Below are 15,982 nucleotides of genomic sequence, written 5' to 3' on the forward strand. Positions count from 1 at the left end.
GAACGTGCTTACAGAAATGAAAATGTGTGGAAATCACGGCGACGGTTAGGGAAGCTGGTGGTGACAGGGATGCTTAAGTTGCTGGCATGGTTGAGGTCTCAACCCACTCCATCCCTCCACTGAAGATGCCCTTTCATCCTTAAACACCCCTCTTCTTCTTTCTAAACGTGTGTATGTGTGTTTATGTGTCTGACACCTGTGTGCCTGTAACCAGGGAGCCCAGGAAAGGGCTTTGGATCCCCTGAAGCTGGAGTTAGAGGGGCTGTGAATTGCCTGATGTGGGGACTGGGAACTGAATGCAAGTCCTGTGGAAGAGCAGCAAGTACTCTTAACCCCTGAGCCACCTTTCCATCCCACCATCCTTGTATTCGTACAAACTAAATTTGAGATTTTCCTTAAGCTAGCTCAAGTCAGCTTCTATTTTTAACAACCAAGACAGTGCTTATTAATAGGGTTTTATAGTTTCAAAGCTAAGCCACATTTCCCCGACTGTCTAAAAAAAAAAAAAAACCACTATAGAGATGAACATTGCAGGCAGCTCTATGGGCCAAGTCTGAATTATTCATTGCCGCTGTCTTTCATCCGTCCCAGGTGAAGAGTTCAGATTGCCGTGGCAACCTCAGGTCTTCAGGGCTGGAATCATCTGGAAGACGTAGGACCAAGGCAGTAGACTCCCCCCTCCCTCTAAGTGCAATACAGGGTACAAGTGTGGTGCCCATGCTAGCTAGCTATTGCCCCGACTGCCAACACGGTGATCTGCTTGTCTGGATTCCAGGCATGCCTCTCAGTAGAGATGCGTTCTCTCCTTACGGTTTTCACTCTGACCTGAAACTGATCAGTGGGGAACCGGGTAAGGTCCCTTCTTGGAGAGTTTGCTCCGTATCTCGTACTAATCAGGCAGTTGTGCACGCCAGCTTCTTGTGACTCACTGGGTCACGTTCACGGCCATCGTGGGAGCAATCACGTTCTCCCTGTGGGGATTTGAAATCATTTGTAGAGACTTTGGTGAGTGTTGTGAGGGTCTGGTCAGAAAGGCATCGCTGGTCTGAGCAGGACAGCCAGGGACACCCTGAAGCAGATACTTTATTGAGGTAAAGCAACTGTGCAGAAGGAAGCGGGGTGAGGAGACAAGACACCCTCTAAGAGAGGGGGAGATGAGAGCCACGGCCTCGCAGGCCCCAGCATCCTGGGTTCCAGATGCCCTTGAGGCTGGGTTGAACTCTGTGCTCAGATTCCCTAGGATCTTTGTGTATTCCTCCTTAAATGCCCCTCTCTCAGGTCTGAATGTACCAGAATGTATCCTGTAGGTCTCTATAGGCAAGGGATTGATAGAGTTGGCCTGTTGCCCCATTACCTGATACTCAAAACAGGTAAATCAAGAAAAATAGCACAGCCCAAGTTTGTCTCCTCTCTGCCCATGCACGGCATCAGAACAAGGAAGGGCGTTTCAGCTTCTTGGCATTCGTGTTTAATACGTCCTCAGATTCCGGAATGTCCAAAGTAGCATTGTGATTTTAGTTACAGGCCTAGATGTGACATCCAAAGAACGATCTCGCATCAAGGCAGAGCGACAGCTTCTCAGTGCTCACTCTAGACAGTCCCGTAGCCACCCCATCCATTTCTCCACAGATTCTACTTGTGGGGTGAACTCAGGATTAGCTCAGCTCCCTACGTCTGATTTTAGTTGCATTTTACTGAATGAAAAAGCCAGCTGAACATGTAATGCCGCCTGTCCCAGTCAGAGGTAACTTGGGTGTCATATTCCCAGACACAGTTAGAGGAGATGAACCAGACTGAGCTTGCTGACCTCCTGGTACCCATGTATGAAGGCCAACCAGATCAGGGCCTGCTGACCTGGTATCCATGCGTGTGAAGGCCAACCAGATCAGGGCCTGCTGACCTCCTGGAACCCACGCATGTGAAGGCTAGAGGGTGATAATGGCTGCCTTTCTCCATCTCTCTCCACCTTGTGGTTAGAGACAAGATCTCTCACGGAACCTGAAACTTGCTGACTTGACTAGACTAGCTGGCCAGCGGGGCTTCAGGAAACCCCCTATGCCTGCTTAAACCCCTTTCACAAAAGGAAAATGAGATCTAGCAAAAAGTCATGATGTAGGGGCTGGGCATAGTGGCCTGTGCCTGTAATCTCAAAACTCGGAAGGCAGAGGCCAGAAAATGTGAATTCAAGACCAACGTGGGCTACACAGCAACATTCTGTCTCTGAAAACCTAAATAAGTAAGATTTGTTAAGTAACCCACGAATACAGTGGCAGAATCCAGGTGCTGGGAATTACCCAAATTTTCTCCTACTGCATCACAGCCCTTCTGCAAGCTTAAATGAAGCCCCCACAGACAAGAAGGCGGCAAATCAACAAACCCTTCTCTTCAGTGGAAAGAGAACATTTGTGGATACCAAGAACTCTTGTTTCAATACATGCTAGTGATTACTTACACACTTAAAGACAGAACTTGGGGGCTGGGGACATGGCAATGGGCAAGAGCTTGGCATGCGGGATATTTATCAGTAAATCAATAATTATCAGACATGCAAAGACACCTTATATCAAGCCCATCGTTAATGCTTATATAGATTACTTTTTATGGAAGTGTTCTATTTGCTCGTATTCCATTAAACAATTCCAATATTGGTACCACTTGCCAAACTGTTATATAGATCTCCTCGAGTCAACTCATCTTCCTTGGCTCCTATGACTGATGCTCTTTATTCTGGAGTTTCTTCCTGCCTGGCTTCCACAATGCCCCTTCCTTTAGTTGTTACCTCACCTCACTGGCTGCTTAGTTCTTCGTTGGCTCTTGTCATTCTAAACAACGAGTATTATACCAAATGACCAAGTATTTCCAAGTCTTATCCATAGCCACCTTCTTCGTTGCTGGTAATCTCATTTGATGCCCTGGCTTCAGCTGCTTTAGGGAAACTCTGATGGCTCACGAGCAGAAGAGATTTTTGATCTGAACTCCAATCTTTTGTCTCCACACGATCTTAACTAGCTCTGAGATTGCAGCGTGTTCCAAACAAAGCTTACCTGCACGGCTCTGTAAGACGGCCAGGATGACCTCCAGTGTGACCCATCTCCCGGGATCACATCCATGAATCAAGGCAAAGGATGGGCCTGTGCGTTAGGTATAGTTGGTAATTCCTGCTTATTCCCAGCATTCCCACAATGTTCTCTGTACTCAATCATAAACATTTCTGGTGTTCTCACCAGGTGAGTCTCACAAGCTTGGACACTGGTTTCTTGTATTTAAGGAGCTTCTGAGGTTTTTAGTTTTGTTGTTATTTTTCAAGACAGGGTCTCACTAGCTCTGGCTGTCCTGGAACTCACTAAGTAGACCAGGCTGGCCTTGATTTCACTGAAAATCTGCCTACCTCTGCCTCCCAAGTACTGGGATTAAAGATGAGGGCCACTCCGTTTGGCATGCCTTTGAGTTTAAAAAGAAAATATTTTCTTTCATCATAAAGGCCTTTAATGAGCATAACCAGGGTAAGAAATGACATTTCTATTTGGGCTTGAAGTTATCTTAAATTATCCACACCGTTTCCTCTCAGTTTCTGCACAGCCAGGTCGCAGGGACCCTCACGCTGGCCACGGGGCCCTGGAGAGGTGACTTATGGCTTTTAAACAGTTTGTGTTTCCTTCCTCATTACAGAAAGCAAGCAGGACAAAAGCAACACACAGCATGAAAATGGATTCCTCCTCTCAGTATCAATGGGTTCTGGAATTTCTTGGTGGTTTTTCCTTTCATCACGTAAGGATGCCAGCACCAGATCTACTGGCTTGTAAGCTTTAGGTCACAACTGTGGCGATAATGTTCACCTCGCAAGCTTTAAGCCAATGAATGAACTTCTAGAAATTTCTCACTGGGTGCAGGAAGACAGAGTTCAGGATAGTCAATTAGCCCTTCCTCATTGTAATTTACAGATGCAAATGAGGTTAAAATGAACTGCGGTCTGAAATACAACTAACTGGCCGCCACTTTTGAACCCACCACCTCTCGCGGTCCATAAAGAACACATAAAGCACACCTCAGCCTCTCATCACAGGGTTCCTGAGGGTTTTGTGTGTTGATGCATGTGGGGGCCAGAAGACAACAGCCTGTCTTGTTCCCTCCCACGTAGTCCGTCCTTCTTTCCTTCCTTCCTTCCTTCCTTCCTTTTCTCTTTCTTTCCTTTCCTTTCTCTTTCTTCTTTCTCTTCTCTCTCTTTCTTTCTTTCTTTCTCTTTCTTTCTTTCTTTCTTTCTTTCTTTCTTTCTTTCTTTCTTTCTTTCTTTCTTTCTCCTCTCCCTTCCTTTCCTTCTCTTTCTCCTCTCCCTTCCCTTCCTTTCCCTCCCTTCCTCCCTCCCCCCCTCCCTTAGACAGAGTCTCTCACTGACCTGCCACTCACATATCATGCACACACGATAGGCACATTTTCAAAAAAAATTAATGGTCGTTTGGATCACTCGAATATATACACTCTTTATTTACTGATGCGTGTTTTTCCTTTCAAGACAGTCTCTCTGTGTAGGCCGAACTCAAACTCACAGTGATCTTCGCCTCAGCCTTTAAGGACCGCCTAAAGCCTGGCCTTCTACTGGCCCAATCAAATATTTTAAAAGTAAAAAAAGGAAAAAATAATAGTAGCTAACATTTTACATGAATGCAGAGAGAAACCCTAAGATTAATGTTATGGGATATATTTCAAATGTTTCTCTTTGAAGGTCATACTGAATTGCTACAAACATCTCAGATTCTTTGGTTGAAGATGAATTGGCAGAAAGTAGCCTTCCAAATCTTCTATGGTGAGGCTTGCGTGTAAGCGGAGCTATCGGAAGAACGATCGTGGAAATTGTGACCAGAATCGGACTTCCAGGAGACCAGACTTCACAAGGACACTGTTGTAATGCCTGAGAATCATGTGGCCTAACAGATGGGAAAATAGGAAGGGAAGGAGGGAGGGAGGGAGGGAGGGAGGGAGGGAGGGAGGGAGGGAGGGAGGGAGGGAGGGAGGGAGGAAGGAGAGGAGGGAGGAAGGGAGGGAGGGAGGGAATGAAAGAGTTCTAACAACTCAATTTATAATGAAACCAGCTCTCATTTATGATTCTTTTAAAAACCGTGGTAAAAACGCACTAAACAGACAGAACACATGTAAAGCAAATGTAAAACTTAAAAACATTAAGAACTCAAACATCTTGTTCATATTTTCTGATAAGAAATAGTGGTTGTTTTTCTTCATTTTCATAATCAGCAGAACCTGAATCCATGGCATTTTGGAAGATTGAACCATCGCTCATTCAGAAATAAAAATGCTACCACAGTGTTAGCATATTATCATTTAGGTGTTGTAAAAGTTTGTCTTGAAAGGTCACTACGGAGTCAGCTATCACCAAGGTTTCTGAGATCAATTTGGGGTTTCAACAGCAATGTCAGGATGCTTGGTTAAGGTGAAGCCCGCTGGAGATTCTCATTCCTGAGAAGCCCACGGTTAAGAGCAAGTTAACAGGCTTAAATTTCCCTGAAACGACACTCGCACACAGCTTGGCCAGAAGTGGGGTTTAATGATTTTAAATATTTGCTATCATATCTCCTCGCATTCTGAATCTTCAAAAGGAAACCAAACACACATCACTGCAGTGAGCAGGAGCCCCTACCTGTCTCTTTAGTTTTCTTTAGAAGATTCAAAACAGTATCAAAGCCATAAACAAAATGGTGCTGGACCAATAATACTTAGCCATCTCCAGTGCGAGATGTGTGAGCCACAAGGAAGGGCCTCCCAAGGTAACCACGACCTCTCCGGTCTACAGAGCGAACTCAAGGCCCACTCAGGCAAGTTAATAATCCTGTCTCAGAAGAACGAGTGCTGAGACTATCAGTCAATAGTAGAACCCTGGTCCATGTGGGAGGCCTGCGTGTTCAGCCCCCAGTGTCACGGGAAGAAAAAAGATGTCATCTTATGCCCTGACACGCTGTAGGCGAGGCGAGCGGGCAGCGTCACGGTAGTTGAAAGGCTCTAAGCATAGACCCGTGAGGCACAGAAGTCTTTATTGCCACAGGAAGCAAAGTGCACTCATCTCTTCTCGTCAACAGTTTTAAGAATCACAAAAAATTCAGAATTCACACAAGAAAGATAATACAGACCTGGGGAGAAATGGTCCCTGGGGTTATATTGGCTGTAATACTGAGGTAACCAATTGACCTTGTTCAGTGAAAATATCTTAAACCAAATGAAAAAAAAATCACTAGTTATAACATCTAATTTATATACACCGTTCAAATAAAAATATATATTATTTGCTTTAATGTATAGCAAGTTTAATACATTAGTGTTTATAAAATAAAAACTGTAATCTACTGAACTTTTTTATTTTTGTGCTTCTTTATCTCTAAGCTTGGAAGTCAGAAAAGGACATTACTCAAGGAAACCTACTTCTAGAGCCAAAGATGCAGGGTCTAGGCCTCGGAGAGACAGACCAATACCAGCTGGAAGATTCCATCTCCTAAAACCTGCATGTTAAAATCTACAATCCTGAAATGTAAGACACAAGTTTTTTGTTTTTTGTTTGCTTTTTTTTTTTTAAAAAAAGAGGACCCCATACATTTCTCAAAATAGATTACAGAATACAGGAAGTGGTTCATGAAAGTACTGGGCTACTACTGGCCAATGCGGTGGCTAATATTAAAACCTGAACATTCTATTCATCTGCTCTCACGCTCGCTCTCCACAAAGTGTGCGGGGAAAACCACGACAATCAGCACAGAGACCGAGGTCCATTAAGAGACTTCTGCAGTAGGCAAAACGCCCTGGTCCCGTGGGAACCCGCAGAAAGGGAGAGAAGCCATCTGAAGGCCCGAAAGCTGCTTCCTGGCATCTCTACTGTGACCCTCTTCTACGGGTCACAAGGGAAAGTGGAGGTGACAATGGTTAGAGACTGGGGTGCAGCCATCTCACAGGACACGCGGTCAGCGGAGTTCCGTAGAGCGGAGTGAGGACCAGTGTTTATTACAGCCGTGATCTACCACAGAACTAAAAACGAGACACATACGCCATGCCGATTCATCCAGGTCGTCGTCTTTATCACATGAAGGGTTAACTTACTATGCCTTAATTTACTCAACGTATTCGGAAATACCAATGTTTACGTCAGGGCTCGCAGAGTTAGCTCATTTATTTCAAGTTGTCTGCCCTACTTTCTCACATCTCGAGCGGCTGTCATAAACCGGCTACACATTTCCCACGAACCAACATCAATTTTAATCAAGTAGTCAGTACACAGCCTCTTCCTTGGTGTAAACCGAGTAGTTGCCTTCCATCTTTCTCCCATCACTGCCACCGTGCCCATCGCTACGTTGCTTAGGCTTTCTCTGTATGACTGCACGAGTCCTAAATGTTCATGGTGACATTTACCGTAAATACGTTTAGACAGAATTTCAAGTAAAAAGAATGGGTACCCACATCTATTAGACCTAAGGTTTAGACAAAAGGTTTCAACACCTAGATTTGCTTCTATAAATTACACAGACACGTTGTACACTCTTAAATAGCGGATGCTTACAATATTGAGCCTCTCCGTACAAACAACTTACAGAGAAAGGTAACGGTCAGTGTTTATTACATCGCAACGCTCTCTTGATTTCCTCCTCTGTGGCTGTTGCTTTGTCCTGGTTTCCACAGACTGTGTGAGTTCTTATGCTTTGGCTGTGATCTGTTTGAGCTGAATGAGGCAACAGTGGTTATTAAGGCTTATTCTATGATGGAGCATTATCCTTGAATCCGCTGCCGTTTGCAGAGAGCAGTGGGAGAATCTCAGCTATCTTGGGTCTTCGGGCTCCGTCTTAATAGTTTTCTTTTCCAAGGGGAAAGCAGAGTGAGGGTAGTCTTTTAAGATGCCAAGGCTCTCTGCATCAAACAGAACCAGAAAGAGTCAGGTTATTAAAGCCCCGCATCTCACAGCAAATAGTACTGACTAATAATAATTGTGAAATTCTACATGGAATTTTATTTACAGACTCGTGGTTAAAAGCATGGGTTTTGGCTTAACATGGTAGTGATGTATTCCCAGGACTTAGGAGGCTGAGGCAGGTGGACTGCTTTAAATTTCAAGTTAGCTTGGGCTACATGGAGAGCAGCCAGGGAGCCAGGACCACAAAACTAGACCCTGACTTAGGGAGAACAAACAAAAAACAAAGCAAACGAAAACAAACCACAGCTCCATTTAACCCCCAACTACATCAACTGCTAGCTTAATCAGTGAGTTACCGGGTGAACCTTCATGTCCTTACATATAAAATGAGCACAGTACTGCCACAGAGCAGGAGGGGTAACCACGAAATGTATATGAATAAACAGACCCTTCTGAAATGCTCACTGCACTGTGGTCAGTACATAGAATCAAAGAGGTCACACACAAATTGTCGTCGAAATACATCTTCAATTTTAAACACAAAACTACATCTAGACGTCCAATGGTATTCTAAACTGGGGAACCAATGGGAATAAAGAATGAAAAGTTCACTTTCCTCAGCAAAGATTCCATGGAGTTTTATTAATAGTTATTTTAACAATGGAGATCACTAAATGTGAAGTGCAATCTTTACATAATGTACTAATACTTGGAGATACACACACAGCACACACATATGTGTAAACATGTAGACTAATACATGCATAAAGCACACACACATATATACATTACATATGTGCAAACATGTGGACTAACACACATACATAAAGCACACACATATATACATTACATATGTGCAAACATGTGTACTAATACACACATACATAAAGCACACACACACACATCCCTTGAGAGGGCTATACAAAGGGAACCAACACACCTACGCCATGTGAACACAGGTAGATAACTCACTGTCTGCAAGCCTCTCTACACAGAAAGGGATTTAACTTGCACTGAGGGGAAGGAAGAACAGCCACGGTCCTTTGATTTTTACCAGCGGGACGGCTCACACGCTATTGGTCATGGCTTACAATGATCCTGTGGATACCCACTTTACAGGCAAACTCATGAGAAGCAGGGAGAACAAACTCTGGGTCACAGGGAATGTGTGTCATTTCTGCTCATTTTCCCTAAGGAAAAGATTCCTTGACGGACTGACACGCGGTGCATATGAACCACACTCGGGGACAGGTTCCATGTTCAGGAGTCATTGGCCAACATGAATCAGACTCCATGGTTTTTGTTGTTGTTGTGTGAGTGCGTAGGAGTGGGAGGAGGTTTTCTTTTTAATATAAAAACCATGAAGTTGGCTGAGTAATGAGGTGGGGACAAAATGGAAGAAATTGTGGGAGGGGAAAGGTATGGTCAATATATTTTATGAAATTCTCAAAAAAATAAAAAAATTAAGACTAAATTTAAATCTTAAAAAAAGCAACAACTCTTTTTTTAGGTATTGCTTTGTTCTGTTCTATGTAAAATCCCAGCTTCACTAAATCTTCATAGAGCAGAGACACTAATGTGTCGTCGTGGTGAGACACGTATGATCAATGTAATTGCAGCATGTCTTTTACGGAGGGTCTTTGAAGAAGCAATATGACTTTGTAGAAAACATGTTAGTTTGTTAAGGACTTGAAAGAAGAGTTGGTTTTTCATAGCGATGAGGAGACCAATTTGCTGTCATTTTGGGAGGGTTTCACTTGCCATCTTTGACAGTCAGGGTGAAGCAAGGACTGACGGGCATAAGGTACAGACCAGTATCTAGACGTCAGGCTTTTCTGGAAGCCTCTGCTCCCAGGCACATGAACAGGAAGACGCAGACTCTCGACAGACTTCCTAGACAATCCTTAATCCACCGTCAGCTCTAAAGCCGTGTTCTCGCAGACTTAACTGTCCATCCGCTCTCAGCTTCCCCGTCCCTAAAATCAGTAACTGCGCTCAACTGATCCCTAATGTTACTTTTATTCAAAGACTAAATGATACCAGATTCTCCTACATGGTGCTGGCATTGACTAATAGACGCTGTGAGATTCATTTTACTTGCATAAATACCAGAAACCTTCACCCTAAAATGCGTCTGCACCAAAAGTCAGGTTCGGCCCGAGAACAGACGCGGAGCCCACCTGTGTCACATCACAGAATTCTCTGCTGGGATCACGCCTGGCAGATTTATCAGTAAACATTAGCCCGAGGCGAACACGCCCCCAATGGGTGGGGCTTATCCCTACAATTCTGAGCCAATAGAGCCAGTCCAACTCATTGTAACCATTGTCACCCAGCTTAGACTGCCTCCAAGTTGCCACCCACAGAGGCTAGCCCAGTAGCCTCAACTCTACGACTCTTCCCTGTCATCCCTTATAAACACCGTAATTCTCAAAGAGGCTGGCTAATATTCTGGCAATCTGTAATTTCCATGGGGGACTGACGTGTTCAGCGGGGACAGGACGGGGAGAGCAGAGCTAAGGGAACGCCATCCAGGCTTTCTCTGACGGCAGACCGCATTCTCACCTGACGAGTGGGGCTTCCCCTCGCTGGAGTAAAGTCTGCTCAGCTCCCCATCGACCACAAAATGATGCGGCTGTCGGTTCTGTACGTTAGGCATTCGGAGATTCAAAGGTCTTTCCCCTAACGGAAGGAAGAAAGGAAAGGGAAACGAAGCAACGATTAAAACATTCCCAGTGGGTTTGGTTCATTTTCTGTTGACTTTGTAGATAACGGCTCACAAATTGCCGGAGCAGACCTTACGAAGAAAGGAACGGGTGTCACAAGACACTGAAGCACTTAGGCTAACTGGGAAGAGACATCGAAATACCCACTTCTGAGGAAAATGGCAAAACCTGAATGCTAGCACCCGAAGTGTACAACCATTGGGGTATGTAGAGCTAAGATGAATCTAACAGGAGATGGACATTTCCAGACACCCTCAAGCACTGTATTTACACAGCTCCCTCGTGAGCCATTTTCCTGAACGCTGGGACCATGTACCCAGCATTGCTGTCACCAAACCACACAGGTAAGAAGAGAGCCAGAGACGGCCTCAGGCCAATTATGGTTTTGTTTTAAGCACACTCCATGAAAAAAATAATTAGCGAAATGCTTTATAAATTATTACGCTATCCATCACAGAAAATTGATATCCCGCTGTAAGCTACTTTATTGTCATAAATTGAGCTCCATCAAATCTTTCTTAATTGTGTTTGCTTAACTGTTAGTTCTTAGCTCCTAAGAAGGGTCAGAGAAGTTAAAGAAGACCTCAACCAACACGTTTTTGTCATGTTTTAGAAAGAAAATCTTTCTTTTTATCTTGTGTCACGATCTGGGGGCAATATTTCATCCCATCGCTAGAGAACGCTTGCTAACATGCTATTCTTGTTTGGATGGGAAAAAAATCCTTGGCAAGACACATCATACAAGGGATTAATATCTAGGACGTGTAAGGGAGTGCAGAAATTAGTCACCAAAACCGCTAACCTTCCAATTAGTAACTGTATTAATGAAATGATTAAGATAACTCTGAAAAAAAAATACACATGCATGCTCCCCAAATATTTGAAAACCTGCCCAACATTCTCGGCTATCACATAAAAACATACTAAAATTAAAATTGCTTTGATATTCTCTTCACCCCAGTTAAAATGGCTAACATTGAGAAAACAGAAGCCAACCAATGCCAGAGGGGATGGGGGGCAAGAAGATCCCTGCTCCTGCCTGGCGAGAGCCTACACTGGTACCTGCCACACCAACGGAAGCCAGCATGGGGGAATCTCAAAAACCAACAGGACGGCCACATAATCTAGCTATACCACTCCTGTGTATATGCCTGCAGGATGCCAGAAATTCTGCCACAGAGATATGCACACGCTTGGCTATTGCTGCACTGCTTGTAATAGCTAAGGCATCAGCTGGGCCCAGATGTCCACCAGCGGATTAACGGTAAGGACCACGAGGCACAGATGCACACGGGAGTTGTGTTCAGATGGAAAGAAGAGTGAAATGATAACGGGAATGCAGACAGAATGGGAATCATTATATAGTATGATAAATGAAATAAGCCACATTCAGAAAGACGTTTTCTTTTGTACGTTGAACCTAGATGGACGTGTGTGTGTGTTGAAACTAGAAAGACTAGAAAGGGGACAATGAGCTGGGAAGAAGGGATTTTAGGAAAGGGGGAGGGGAGACGAGGGTAATGCGATACACGTGACATGAAAGGGGGTGTGGGAGGCAGGAAGACACTGGGGGAATAGGGTAAATAAGAACATCATCTTCCCAAAATGCCTCATCCAAAACCTGTTCCTTTATATGAACTTGAACCATCTTTTAAAAGGTGGGTTCTTACATGGGAAGAGGAGTTGCCAATAGTGGTAACCACTTGCTAGAAAGTGAACACCACATAAAACAAGACAACTTGGAAAGACGTTTTCCTTCAACATCCTATATGGTGATATTTGAAAATGCAGGACCTACTTACAGGTTGACATGGCACGCCTCTCTACCTGACGCTAAGCTACACATGAACAAGGATATCTTTTGAGTTGCTATGCCTTCTGGGTTTAGAGGCATGTCTGGCATACAGAAAACCACTTCAAAAAAAAAAAAAAAACAATCCTCTGAACAAGTGGGTAACAATGACTTGGGATTTTCTTCATGCTGGAGACATGAGAAAAGTAAAAGAATTTTCACCATGAAAATACGGCCCACTGAGCTCTCTGACACAGACTTGTGTTCTTCATGTTTTAGAAATAACCAAATCCTCTTAGGAAATAAATACTATATATTTTGGATAAATTGGTTTTTGAAATTTAAAGAAAGATGTTTTGATAGTTTTGAAAAGGCGAGGGTGTACCTCAGTGGAAGGTCCTAGATTCAATGCCTGGCAAAACAAGGGAACAGAGTCCATCTAAGAATGGTCTTTGATGGGAACTGTTTGAGAAGTGGCCTAATTGTTCGCATCTGCATCCTGACCAAGCCTCTCCAAGACACACGTGCAAACTATAATACAGGAATAATAAGGACTTCAGAAACGAAGATAAACAGGATGAATAATTTCCTTTCAAAAGGAACTAGCTAAAACAGATTTTCACAGAGATAAAGTAATCCCCTCACAATATTGATTTAGCTCTAATCCATCCTCCCCCTTTCTCTTGGAAAGGTGCATGGCGCTGGCTCTAGAGGCCAGGTCACCACCGAGGCCCACCTTGTCCATCGGAGCCATCAGAGGGCAGACCGTCTGGGCTGTGCTCTCCGGAGCTCTGCCTGTAGAGCCCTGCCGCCAGTCTCCTCTCTTGCTGCAGCCTCTCGTAGCCAGCCTGGGCACACAGGAGTTCCATCTGCTTGGCCATGCCCTTTTCAGCCTGCTAGAAAGTAAAACCGAAACAAAACCAGTAACTGCAGCGTTCTAGATTTCGTAACGGTTTAAAGACGCCAATTTGAGACACCAGCAAATGTATTTAGTATTTATTAAAATGAGATCACACTTTCTATGGTATGCTTCTCTCCCTAAATAGGAATAAATGTCTCTGTCCTGTGAGCTATTGAGTTTCAAAAGGTTTCTTTTCTTTCCCATAAAGAGAGTCCCATGTAAGCTCAGAAACAATAGAACCTTCACCCTTCACTTGGTTTTCCAAGGTCCTGGGTCTTTTAAAGGATTTCCCTTCCTTCAAAAAAAAAAAAAATTACCCAAGAGCACCAGCAACATCTGCTATCACCTACTTTGAACACAGGGTGAAATCCTGGCATTTTATTTTAGGATTTGGCGCTACCCAGACTCTGCTATGATGACAGCCTGCTTGGAGGAGAGAAGGTGTAAAACGCCTGTCTAGAAGAACAAGACAGACACACCTCCCACCAAAATTAAACAATGCAGATTATGCAGAGAGGCCTCCTTGCCAGCAAGGCTCTCTGCCTCCGCCCAGACAGAAGCAGCATCGCCCCAGCCAGCACAAAGGGACATGTTTAAAACACAAGGCCGCTGTGTGACACAGAAAGTCATATCCGCATGAGTTTCAAAGCCCCCTTCTTAGGCACTGTTCTAATTGACTTGCGTGTGATATTCAAAGTAGTGTATCTATGACATTTGCCAAGGAAGCCATAGCCAAAATGCAGAAGTGATTCATTACCATGTTACATAAAGTACTATAAGGATTCTGCTATATAAAATTGGTTACCAAAGCCATGATTCACAATTTTAAAAATCAATAGCTGGAGCACATAATGAATTAGGTAACCAGGAAGAATGTCCACGCTTTTCTAAATGTGCACAAACCAAGTCGAAGGTAACAATAACTTCATTTCACTTGCGATGTCAGCCGGTGAACGTCTGACATTTCGGCACGTAGCTCCGTGCAGGAAGAGGCAGGGACCTCTCTGTCTCCCCGGGACAGGTTTGGCAATACTACAGGGATACAAACATCCCCAGCGTCTACAAGGGGCAGTCACACACGGACTTTGGAAATACCCGTTTCTGAGTACATACAGAGTTAAAAATTTACTAGAATTTGGGAGCAGGGGGAGGGTTCGTGCAGCACAGCGCTGGCTGAACAAGCCTGAGAAGCCATGTTCAAACCTGGGCATGCAGTGCGATCCCAGCACTGGGGAGGCAGAGACGGGTGGATCTCTGGGGCTTAGCAGGCAGTAATCAAGATCCTATCTCAAGCCGGGCAGTGGTGGCGCACGCCTTTAATCCCAGCACTCGGGAGGCAGAGGCAGGCGGATCTCTATGAGTTCGAGACCAGCCTGGTCTACAAGAGCTAGTTCCAGGACAGGCTCCAAAACCACAGAGAAACCCTGTCTCAAAAAACCAAAAAAAAAAAAAAAAAAAAAAAGATCCTATCTCAAAAAACCAAGGTGGGTGGATCCCGAGGAAGGACACTCACGGCTTTCCTGTGGCCTCTACAGACAGGTGTGCACACAAACATGCACCCCTCACATATATACAGAAATTAGTAAGCTACCCCGCTAATTTAACAATTCTTCAGTAAGGCTTGAAATGAGGAAGAGTCACAATGTTGACAATATGTTATTGAGATCTTGTGCTATTTCACCTCAGAATTGTGCTGTCCACGGTCATGGTGAAACTGACTGCTTGCCCCCAATGTTAAAAGAATGTCTCATTTCCCCTAAGTAAGGAATATTTTACCAGACTTTGTTCATGAACCAAACGAAACCAAGCTGTTTACGCCACCTTACCGAGATGGCTGTGGGGAAGACATTTTAACAATAACCAGAAACAAACTCAACCCTCTAAAACCTCAATGTGAAGCCGGCTGAAGAGGCCCCCTCTCTTTCAGCCTACAGCCATCTCCCCAAGGCGTCCACTGTGGGGTTACCTGAGAAGTGAGCGCCGCAAGCTCCTCACTCTTGGCTCTGGCCTGCTGGAAGAGCGTCTGCACAGATTCCTGGAAATCTGGAAATCCGTCCTGCAGGGCAGATCACAGGGCCTGGGTGTTTAGACTTTGTTAGCACACAAAGAAAAATAACACTGCAGTAGTAAACAATCTGCTGGGGCTGTAGAGCGCGTGGGTCATTGGCTACCACGCCTCACTCGCTACAGTCAGCCATGAGTGAACAGGACAGGAAACACCATCATCACCGCCACCAGCACTGCCAAGGGGACTCTGGTTTTATGAAGAGCTGGGAACTATTTCCATGGAAACAGCACTTCCCTATGGGTTCAACGAGCCGGTAGGAAAACCATCATGAGGAAGAAAGAATCCTCCACCAGGACATCCTCTGCCGACATTTGCGGTGATTCCAAACTTTCCTAATACTGCGACCCTTTAACGCGATTCCTCACGTTGTAGTGACTCCCAACCATATGGCTACTTCATAGCTGTAATTTTACTACTGCTGCGAATCATAATGTAAGTATCTGTTTTCTTTCTTTTTTTTTAATTATTAAAGATTTCTGCCTCCTCCCCGCCACCGCCTCCCATTTCCCTCCCCCTCCCCCAATCACGTCCCCCTCCCTCAGCAGCCTTATCGTTGCACAAGCTTCTGTGTTTCCGTGACTTCTACTGCACTAAA

At 44.5% G+C, this 15,982-nt stretch overlaps 1 protein-coding gene across 3 annotated transcripts in view; it reads right to left on the minus strand.

The window, feature by feature from the left end:
- Positions 1-4,464: 4,464 nt before the first annotated feature.
- Positions 4,465-15,982, minus strand: part of Nab1 (NGFI-A binding protein 1) — a 42,563-nt gene continuing 31,045 nt past the window's right edge. For 2 of the 3 annotated variants that reach the window (XM_057758733.1, XM_057758735.1), the window contains exons 5-8: positions 15,286-15,375; positions 13,155-13,314; positions 10,466-10,582; positions 4,465-7,896 (exon numbers count right to left, since the gene is read on the minus strand). In XM_057758733.1, coding sequence (XP_057614716.1) covers positions 7,808-7,896; positions 10,466-10,582; positions 13,155-13,314; positions 15,286-15,375 — 456 coding nt within the window. In that variant the 3' untranslated portion in view covers positions 4,465-7,807. The remainder of the gene's footprint in view (positions 7,897-10,465; positions 10,583-13,154; positions 13,315-15,285; positions 15,376-15,982) is intronic. The other variant, XM_057758736.1, reaches the window with a different exon arrangement.

The sequence above is a fragment of the Chionomys nivalis genome, chromosome 26 (genome assembly GCF_950005125.1).
Source record: "Chionomys nivalis chromosome 26, mChiNiv1.1, whole genome shotgun sequence".
Lineage (NCBI taxonomy): Eukaryota > Metazoa > Chordata > Mammalia > Rodentia > Cricetidae > Chionomys > Chionomys nivalis.